The sequence below is a fragment of the Gracilinanus agilis genome, chromosome 1 (genome assembly GCF_016433145.1).
Source record: "Gracilinanus agilis isolate LMUSP501 chromosome 1, AgileGrace, whole genome shotgun sequence".
Classification (NCBI taxonomy): Eukaryota; Metazoa; Chordata; class Mammalia; order Didelphimorphia; family Didelphidae; genus Gracilinanus; species Gracilinanus agilis.
Window position 1 is genome coordinate 17488416 of NC_058130.1, and position 10681 is coordinate 17499096.

The window sequence follows — 10681 nt, forward strand, 5'->3', positions numbered from 1 at the left end:
CGCCACCGCCGCTGCAGCCGCAGCAGCCGCCGCCGTGGTGACGCGGTTCGCTCGCTTGCTTGCTGGCTGGCTCTGGCGTGGCGTGGCGGCGTGGCAGCTGCAGCGGGGCCAGGCCATGCCCCCGGGCAGTCGCGGCTGGCTCCCCTCGCCCTCGTGTACCCAGCAGCCGAGAGCAGTGGCTCAGCGCAGCGCAGTACCGGGCCGATCCGGGCCGGGTCGGGATGGAAGCAGGCCCAGGGTGACTTAACAGTTTGTGGGGGGAGGAGGCAGGTTGGCGCGGACCCCGCCCCCGGCCGGCAGCCCGCCCTGCGCCACGTCTGACCATCTGACCAGCCGTGGGGGCGGCCCTGTGCAGCTCCTCCCTGGGGCGGAGAAGGAGGCGATGATGGCGGGCGAGCGCCTGTTACTGGGGGACGACTTCCTGTCTCCGCCAACGCCTCCACCACCTCAACCTTCGCTCCCGCGGCTGCTGCAGTCCCAGCCACCGGAGTTCAACCTGGAGCAGAAACCAGAACCCGAGCCCCAGCCCCAGCCGGAGCCGCCACCGCCTCCAGAACCGCAGCCCCAGCCGCAGCCCGAGCCAGAGCCGGAGCGAAAGCAGGAGGTGTCGGTAGCTGAATGGCGCTACAGCCACGAAAGCGACCGGCAGTGGGGGCTGCGACGGGAATTCATCTCCCGGCACTTGCGGAACTACACCGGCCCTGGCGAGTCTGATCAGCTGCAGTCTCTGTCGACTGCCTGGACGAACCATGTCTTCCTGGGCTGTAAGTATAGCCCCCAGTTGATGGAGAAAATCCTCCAGATGGCAGAAGGCATCCATATAGATGACATCCCTCCCTGTGAAGTGGTGCCCGAGACGTCCAAAGGGCAGAAGCGGCCCATCTCCCCATTTGCGGGGTCGAGCTCTACCAAAAGGAAAGCAGTTCCTAGAATCCCCCGCTTTGAGCCTGTCCATTTCGTTGCCAGCAGTAGGGAAGAGGAGAGGAGGGATGACCCCATGGACACAGATGCACCCTGGGCAGAGCCACAGACTGACACCTTCAGGTGGCCAGGCGAAGGCCCAAGAAAGTATGGTGCCGGAGAGAGTCGGCCTCATCCTGCAGTGCCCAGAATGATTTCAAATACCGGAGAACCGGCCACGAGTAGTGCATTTCAGAGGTCAGCTTTTGGGGAATCTTCCTTAGCAACAAAATTGCCAGAGGCAATGCTTGTTGCTAAACAAAATTTGATTGAAAGACTCTCTGCAACTATCCGGAAAAATCTTCCTGATCCAGAGCTGTATCTTGGCTCTGAGAAAATGAGTTATACATTCATTTTAACTCGTTGCATACAGGCGTGTAAGACCAATCCCGAGTATATATACGCTTCTTTAAAAGAAATTGCCCCATCTGATATCCCCAGAAGCAAGAAATTTCTGACTGATGGCTACGCTTGTGAAGTTCGGTGCCAGAGTATCTATTTGACCACAGGTTACGCGGGCAGCAAGAATGGATCCAGGGATCGAGCTACAGAGCAGGCTATAAAACTTCTCCAGAAGTCTGTGGAAGTTAGAGTGGTAAGAAGGAAGTACAGACACACTTATCAAGAAGATCTCGTGGTGTTTCCCACAGGCTTATCTTCTTATGATTTCCCGCCAGCTCTCAAGCCCTCAGAAGACCTTCAGTCTTTTAAAAATGGGCCAACACAGCTCAGTTCTTCTGCCATTGCAAATTTCAGACAGTGGGCTAGTTTTGTCCTCATAGAAAATGCCAGCGATTCCATTGGTATCCTCAATAATTCTGCCTCCTTTAACAGAGTGACCATTGAATACAAGTATGATATGATGCCCAATCGTTTATGGCGCTGTCAAGTGTTTTTGGAAGGCCAATGCTTAGCTGAAGGATATGGGAGCAAAAAGACAAGTAAACATGCAGCTGCTGATGAGGCATTGACTATTCTGCAAAAAACTCAGTCTAACATTACAGCCACCCAAGTCCAAACAATAGATTATTCTCCTAAGGGATATTCAAGAAAGACAGAGTTAAAGGACCTTGTTGTTTATGAGAATTCCTCAAATCCTGTGTGTACCCTGAATGACACTGCCCAGTTTAACAAAATGACTGTCGAGTATGTCTTTGAGAGACTAACAGGCCTCCAATGGAAATGTAAGGTAATTCTGGAGAAAGAATTAATAGCAGAAGCAGTTGGATTAAAGAAGAGTGTCAAGCATGATGCTGCAGAAGAAGCTGTGAAAATCCTTAAAAGGACTCAGCCAACTGTGGTGAACAACCTGAGGAGAGGTACTATTGATACTGTAATCTCAAGAAATGAAATTCGTGGCCGTTCAGCAGAAGAAGCTTATCAACAGCAGATCAAAGAAGACAATATTGGAAATCAGCTGTTAAGAAAAATGGGCTGGACTGGTGGAGGTTTGGGGAAATGTGGTGAGGGCATCCGTGAACCCATCTCAGTCAAAGAGCAGCATAAACGAGAAGGCCTTGGTCTTGATATAGAGAGGCCAAACAGAATTTCCAAGAGAGATATTGAACAGATCATCAGAAACTACGCCCGCTCATCAAGCCACTCAAACTTAACTTTCTCGACAGAATTTACCAGTGATGAGCGAAAACAAATACATCAAATTGCTCAGAAATATGGTCTTAAGAGTAAATCTCATGGAATGGGGCATGATAGGTACCTGGTGGTTGGAAGAAAAAGGCGCAAGGAAGACTTACTCTATCAACTGAAACAAGAAGGCCAAGTTGGACATTATGAGTTGCTTATGCCTCAAGGATTTTGAGGCCAGAATTGTTTACTTTTTGAATGCTTTTTGTGGAGGCATTTTTTTTGGGCATATTTAAAAATTTGAAAGAAATGCTGTATTTTCAGCTTTCAGGAGATATTCATCACAAAATGTTTTACTTTGTCTATTACATCTAATACTTCCTTGGGAATTTGAAACTTTAAAATGTTCTGTTTAATTGTGCTATCTTAATATTGACAACAAAGTAGTGCCAGTAATGTGTCTCTGCTCTTACTAGTTCTTTCAGATTTTAGTAGTTTGTAGCAACAAAACCATGTCTACATGGAAGGAAACTGGTGCCATTAAAAATATGGTTCTTTGGCGTTTGCCCTTTAGGAATAAATGTGCATTTTTCTTCCCCCAAAAAGCAAAGCATTTTGGAGAAAATGTATAAAGTTGGTATTAAGTACAATGAAAGGATAACTTGATTTCTAGGATTCCTGAAAATGTCACATCATTTCGTACTTTTATCTCATAATTTGTGTGAAACTAATTATTCTAGAATGTTTTAGCAGAGTAAGTTGTCTATGCTGTGTGTGTAAAAATGTCCTTAATAGCTAAACAATGTAATGCTTTCTTAATGTCACCTTTGGTGTTGTAGATTATAATTTCTAATATTTGCAGGATGATGGGAGTGAATTACTGTACTTTAATTACATCTGTGTTCCACATGAGTTAAGGTAGTTGAGTATTGACATTTTTCCTGTTATCCCTACTTGAGAGTCATTGCAAAGTCTTTTAAAACTCTTAAAGTCAAATTGAAGAATTGAAGCTTAACCTACTTGTCGCTTTAGTAGAGAGTCACAGCATCTTTCCATTGTGATTTTCAATTGGATGTGTACATCTATGGCAACCACAGTGTCGTCACAGCTTTTGTATAGTGCTGAAGATAGATATACTTGGTGCTTTGCTTCAAAAGATGTTTAACTCTTCTGATCTCTAAAAGCTAATTAAATCTAAAAGACCAAGTTTGTACATATTAACAGCTTTTATTTTTCGTGTATTTCTTAAGTAATATGTTCTCTGAATGTAAAATCTATATAAGCAAACGAGTGAGCTTAATAAATGGAAGCATAATGAATAAAATAGTGTTGTGTTTCTTTGGGCAGCAATATAGTAGTTGGCATTGCCTTGGGGAAAAGAAGTAGTTGAATCATGAGAAAATATTTTTATACTTGGGAAAACACCTACAATTGGTATGTTAGTTAACTAGTCTTGTCAACATTTGGTGGTCAAAAAAGTTAATTAAACTTGATTCTCATTTATTAACAGTGTCCAGAACAGAATAATAATCCCATTGCCTTAAGTGATCCATTTGTTGACTAAATCAACAGAATTGTGTTCATTTCTGTCATAATATAATTTAGGGGAGAGATGTAATAGTGGGTTAATTGTCATCTAAGGACTAAGTGGTCTCTGGGGATCTTTATGCATGGATTTAGGATTAGATAGAAGCAATTTTCCTTCAGGCATAGACAGAGCAACCCTGGAAGAAGGTTTATAATTATTGTTTCAGAGAGTACAATTTAGGACCAGTGAGTTTTAGAGAGGCAGATTTTGATTTTATAATATATTCCCAAGTTGGAATAGATTGCCATGTGTAGTAGATCTTAGTCTTTTATATTTCCTTTGGATTTCTTCCAAAGGATGTAGACTTCTTTTTATGCTATTAATTACATATGCCCACAATATAATTTTTTAACTAGAGAATTATTTCCTGGTCCCTACATAAATATATGTTGGTGTGTCTGTCTCATGTCTTAGGGTTGTTATTTTGTTAGGTCTTTTAGTATATATTAAACAGCTCCATGCTGCTTGTTACAAATGTTTTATTTTAAAATCCAAGTAGAAAATTTTCTTCATCCTACTAGTTTTGTTGTTTTTCACCTCCCTAACAAAGCCACTACCTCTCCTTTTAACAATGAGATCCTTGTATGCCTTGGACGTTGTACGCTTTTTAAAAAAGCCTTACCTTCTGTTTTAGAATAGATACTAAGTACCAGTTCCAAGGCAGAAAGAAGGGAATTGGGGTTTAAGTGACTTGCCCAGGGTCACACAGCTAGGAAGCGTCCAAGGCCACATTTGAACCCAGGACCTTCTGTCTCTAGGCCTGACTTCCTCCTGAGCCACCTGTTCCTGAACTCTTTTTTTTTTTTTTAAAGTTTTTGCTTATTAACAAGTAGGCTATATAATCGATTGGTATCAGGTGTCATTCTAGGAGGTTCACGTCAATTAGGAATTGTTAATTGATTACCCAGTCTACTCCCCTCCCCAACTGAGAACATGAATCATAAAAGTCTAAAACAATCCATTGGCTAGGCCTGATATCAAGCCCTGTAGCTTGCTCTGGAGAAAATATAACTTCCACCAACAGTTTAATACTCCCATTTACGTATGAGCCTAATTGTGCTTGTATTTATGCAGACAGCTTTTTTCCTAGTTATTGAGGTCCTCGGATCATCATCTTAGAACTAGAAGGGACTTTGGAAGCTTTCTTGTCCTGTTTCCTCAATTTATAAGTGATGTAGATGTTAAGTGACTTATCTAAGGTCAGACATAGGATAAGAGTCAAAACTAGAGAAAACGTATTCATTAACCTAGGCACACTAATCTAAGGTAAGTATAGGTTGTTCTGCTTCGTTTTGATCACTTATGAAGATTAATCAGCTCCCTGTAAAAGGTAGAAACCATCTTGCTCCCATTTCTTCAGTAAGTGTCTGAAAGAAAACCCATAAATTTCATAATCACTTTGCTGATACTTGAGTATCCTGTCTTCTGCTACAGGATCCGGTAGCCATAATTCTCCTCCCATTTCCATTTTTCATCATCTGTATGCTCACAATATTATAGTCCTAGAGAACACAGAAACTAGAGACTCATACTGATCACGAATAGCAAAATCGTAACTTTCTTCAGTCAGATGCTAGTGATTATCTAGGTAAGGTGTAGCTCATATTAATCAATTGCCCTTGTAGTCATGTCAAGAGCGTTCCACTGATAATGGATGTGAAAACCATTGCTGCCTCTGGAGGAAAAAACAAGCAGATATGGCTCTATGGTTATGTTAGGTAAATAAAACTTTGGGTTTCTATTCATACTTACCACATTCATTCTTATACTTGAGTGAGTGCTTTTAACCTTTAAATATTCAGGTTGGTCAGGATACTGTCCAGGCATTCTTTCCCTTCTCAGTTGATTGGCCAGTGCCACTGAGGTATTGAACAGTTGACAGACTTGTTAAAATGATAATATTTAAAAAAACCAGAGGAACTGCCAATAGATCAAGTACAGGGTTTGAGATGGCTAGTTGGGTATTGCTCTGGCCTCCAGAATAACTTGATGAACTCAATCTGTGGTCAGCCACCAAGGAATTATCAAGCCAGGGCATAAAAAGACAATATGATGATCAGCCAGTGGCTGAAGGTTTTCTAGGATGCGGAGCTTTGATTCAGAACCAATTCATACTTCTCTATAGCTCCAAAGACAATGCCAGGTAGAATCCATATGAGGAGCTATATAAGAATTCTAAGCTTAGCAATGTCTAAGAGAGAAACCATCAGCCCAGCTAGCAAAGCACCCCTTAGAAATGTCGCATATGCAGTGCCCTGCCAACACTGCTGTAATTAATAAAACAAAGGGTTCTCATAGCTATTTAACAAGTGAGCAGTATCTTTTCAAGTCTAATTAATGTGCCTGGGATGTGAACATCAATGTTTTGCTTACTTTTAAAAAATCTTATTTTTGTTTTTAAATAACTAACATTTCCTCCTGTACTCCTCTTCTTTCCTCTCCCAGAGAGCCATCCAATATCATAATTTTTCAAAGGAAAAGGAGGAAAAAAATGAAAAATCAGCAAAATTGAGCAATATATCAAAAACATTTTAACAACACAATACAGTATTCCATAATTATTACAAAGGAGTGGAGAAAGGTATCTTTTCAATTCTTTTTTGAGGCCATATTTGATGTTTTGTGGTGATGATTCTATTTTCATTGTTTTAGTGGCTTTAATGATGTCATTTTGCATCAGTTCATGTAAATCTTTCCATGTTTGTCTGTTAATTATATATGTCATTTTTTGAATTTTTATTTTTTTGAATTTTTTTTAAACCCTTAACTTTCGGTGTATTGTCTCATAGGTGGAAGAGTGGTAAGGGTGGGCAATGGGGGTCAAGTGACCTGCCCAGGGTCACCCAGCTGGGAAGTGGCTGAGGCCGGATTTGAACCTAGGACCTCCTGTCTCTAGGCCTGACTCTCAATCCACTGAGCTACCCAGCTGCCCCTTGAATTTTTATTTTAATTAATTTTAATAAATGACATTTTCTTTTTTATTGTCATGCAAAACACATTCCATATTGGTCATTGTTGTAAGAGCACTCTCATACATAATCAAAACTCCAAAATAAAACCAAAGATATACTGATATGAAAGATGATTTCAGCAGTTCTTTCTCTGGAAGTAGATAGAATTCCCCATAATAGTCTTTCAGGATAGTCCCAGATCATGCACTGCTGAAAGTAGCCAAGTTTTCACATATAATCATTGTCCACTATTGCTATTATGTATATCATGGTCTCACAGTTCTGCTTATTTCACTTTGTGTCAGTTCCTGCAGATCTTTCCAGCTTTTTCCAAAATCATCATGCTTAGCATTTCTTATAGCACTATAGTATTCCATTACCAACATGTACTATAATTTGTTCAGCCATTCCCTAATGGACAGACATCCTCTCAATGTCTAATTCTTTTGCCACTACAAAAAGAGCAGCTATAGAATTATTTTTGTACAAGTAGGTCTTTCCCCTTTTTTATTATCTCTCTGGGAGACAGACCCAATAGTGGCATTACTGGATCAATGGGTATGCACAGTTTTAAAGCTCTTTGGGTATAATTCCAAATGCCCTCCAGAATGGTTGGATCAGCTCACAACTCCACCAGGAATGCATTAGTTTTCCAATTTTTCCACATCCCCTCCAACATTTACCACTTTACTGCTGGTAGTACCTCAGCAATGTTTTAATTTGCATTTCTCTAATCAAGAGTGATTTAGAACATTTTTTAATATGATTATTGATGGCTTTGATTTCTTCATCTGAAAATTGCTTGTTCATATCCTTTGGCCATTTGTCAGTTGGGAAATGGTTTGTATTCTTATAAATTTGACTTAGTTCTTTATAAATTTGAGAAATGAGACCTTTATCAGAGACATTTTTTATTTTAATAACTTAATTTTTGTTCAGATTACTTGTTAGTACAATTTTTAAACTTTATTTTAAAATTTAATTAATTTAGAATATTTTTCTAAGGTTACATGATTCATGTTCTTTCCCTCCCCTCTTCCCTCCCCACTCCAGTAGCCAATGAGCAATTCCACTGGGTTTTACATGTATCATTGATCAAGACCTATTTCCATATTATTAACATTTGCAATAGAGTGATTGTTTAGATCCCCAATCATACCTCCATCGAACCATGTGATCAAGCAAATGTTTTTCTTCTGTGTTTCTACTCCCACAGTTGTTTTTTCAATGAGATATTTCACATTTTTTCTATTTTTTCATTCCTTTTATTTTGTTTTTTTTCTTGATGTCTCATGAAGTCATTAGCTTCTAGTTGCCCAATTCTAATTTTTAAGAAATGATTTTTCTTCTGTCAGCTTTTGAACCTCCTTTTCCATTTGGCCAATTTCTTCTTGTATTGCTCTTAATTGATTTTTGAAATCCTTTTAGAGCTCTTCCAGAATCTGAGTCCAATTTATATTTTTCTTTTGGACTTTGCATGTGTTTGCTCACTGTCCCCTTTTGTGTCTGTGCCTTGCTCTTTGTCTCCATAAAAATTCTCTATAGTTAGGCTTTTAAAAAATGTTTGCTCATTTCCTCAGCCTTTTTAAAGATAGGCTCTGTTCTCAGGGAGGTTGGGGCTCCCTCTTAAACTTCAATCCTTCCTTGCTGCTACCCTTAGCCTTATTTCTGGGTTTTTCCAAGTTTTAGTTCTTCCAAGGTGGTATGATGGCCGGAGGGCTGGGAGCTCTGAGAGCCACCTCCCATTGCTGATTCAGTTATGCCCTGAGACTGCTGATAGCTCAAGTTCTAGCCTCAGCATTGTGCATAGGCTTTTGGTCTTATTCTGGGTTTCATCAGATCAGTCACCTGAGCAGCACCCAGCAGACTGCCCTACTCTGGAGCTTTTGGCAAAGGTCAGTCAGTGCCACGTCAGCATCCTGGGGACTACCTCAGGGATCAGAGGGTCCAGCTTCTGGTCTGTGGACTGCCTCAAACTGGGATCTATGTCCTTACCACAAGGCCAGGCTAGGACTTCTGGCCTAGCTCAGAGCCCACTTAGATCAGGCTGCATAGCACAGACTTCTCTTGGCCAGAAATTCTGGATCTCATGGCAGGTTTGCTTGGAATTTTAAGGAGTGTGTGTTGGGTTGGCCCAGGCTGGGTCTCAGGATCTGGGTGTTGATTGTGGGCCCACATTCAGGACCTGGCACAGTAGATGTGGGGTCAGGGGCTTGCTGTTGGCTTGCTCCTTACTCCTGCTGCCTCCCATTGGCTGTGCTCCCCTCTTACCCCAGTGCCCTAGACTTCCTCTGCCTACCTTTCAGATTGTTCTCTTCTTGAAAGTTGCTTCGCTTTGGCTCCTTGTTGGTTCTTTCACTCCTATATTTGTTTTGTGGCATTATTTTAAGATTGGTTGGAGAGGATTCTCATGGTGGTTCAGAGCTTCCCTGCTTCTATTCTGCCATCTTGGCTCCGGAATTGGAAATAATATTTGTTATTTCTTATAGCATAATAATATTCCATTACATTCCTGTACTACAGTTTGTTTAGCCAATCCCCATTTGATGATTATCTACTTCTGTTTCTGGTTCTTTTTTTTCTTAAAAATCCTTACCTTCTGTCTTAGACTCAATTCTATGTATTGGTTCCAAGACAGAAGAGCAGTAAGGGCTAGAAAGTAGGGTTAAGTGACTTGCCCAGGGTCACACAGCTGGGAAGTGTCTGAGGTCATATTTGAATCCAGGACCTCCCATCTCTAGGCCTGGCTCTCAATCCATTGGGCCACCCAGCTACCCCCTCCAATTCTTACTAACATAAGAAGTGCTGCTATAAATATTTTGATGAATATCATTGCTTTTCTTCTTTCAGTGACCTCCTTGGAGTATATGCCTAGTAGGTGAATCTTTGGGTATGGATATTGTAGTTATTTTATTTGCATAATTCCAAATTGCTTTCTCGAATGGTTGTACTAACAATTGTACCAAAAATTCATGAGTGTGTATTACCACAACTCCTTCAACATTTACTATTCTGTCTTTTGTTATCTTAACCACTTTGCTTGGTGTGAGATGAAACCTCATATTTTTTTTTCATTTCTCTTTTTATGAGTGATTTGGAATATTCTTCCATATGTTATTAATTTTCTATTTTTCTTTTGAGTACCATTCGTTCATATCCTTTGGCTTAATTCTTTACTTTTTATATCAGAAATTTATGAAACATCTATGAAACTAATAATGATGTTATTATATGGTATGGTTCACATGGTATATATGGTATTTTAAGGTACCCAAAGCACTTGACATGAGTAAGTTAATTGGATCCTAGCGATAACTTGGAACTTTTTACCATTTTTCCTGTTAGTCTTTTCTTTATGTAGTTCTCACATTGGCAGTGTGCTAAAGTACAAAGTACTAAAGGAAAACATAAAGATAATGCTCTTTTTAAAGTCCCTTGCCTTCCAACTTGGAGAATCAATACCGTATACTGGTTCCAAGGCCAAAAATGAAAGGGGCTAGGCTATGGGGGATAAGTGACTAGCCCAGGGTCTTACAGGGTAACACTTACTAATTGCTTACAATAAGCCGAGGGCTAAGGACTAGGAATACAAATACAA

General features: G+C 40.6%; 1 protein-coding gene across 1 annotated transcript; it reads left to right on the plus strand.

The window, feature by feature from the left end:
* Nucleotides 1-385: 385 nt before the first annotated feature.
* Nucleotides 386-3868, plus strand: LOC123230656 (NF-kappa-B-repressing factor-like). Its single transcript, XM_044656796.1, has 2 exons — nt 386-446; nt 537-3868. The coding sequence occupies exons 1-2, from the start codon at nt 386-388 to the stop codon at nt 2777-2779; spliced, it is 2304 nt and encodes a 767-aa protein (XP_044512731.1). The 3' UTR covers nt 2780-3868.
* Nucleotides 3869-10681: the final 6813 nt, after the last annotated feature.

Excerpts from the sequence above, each read along its gene's own strand:
- LOC123230656 (XM_044656796.1), top strand. The coding sequence starts at position 386 with ATGGCGGGCGAGCGCCTGTTACTGGGGGACGACTTCCTGTCTCCGCCA. Across the intron at positions 447-536 it reads TCCGCCAACGCCTCCACCAC|AGCCGCCACCGCCTCCAGAA; the intron begins CTCAACCTTCGC and ends AGCCCCAGCCGG.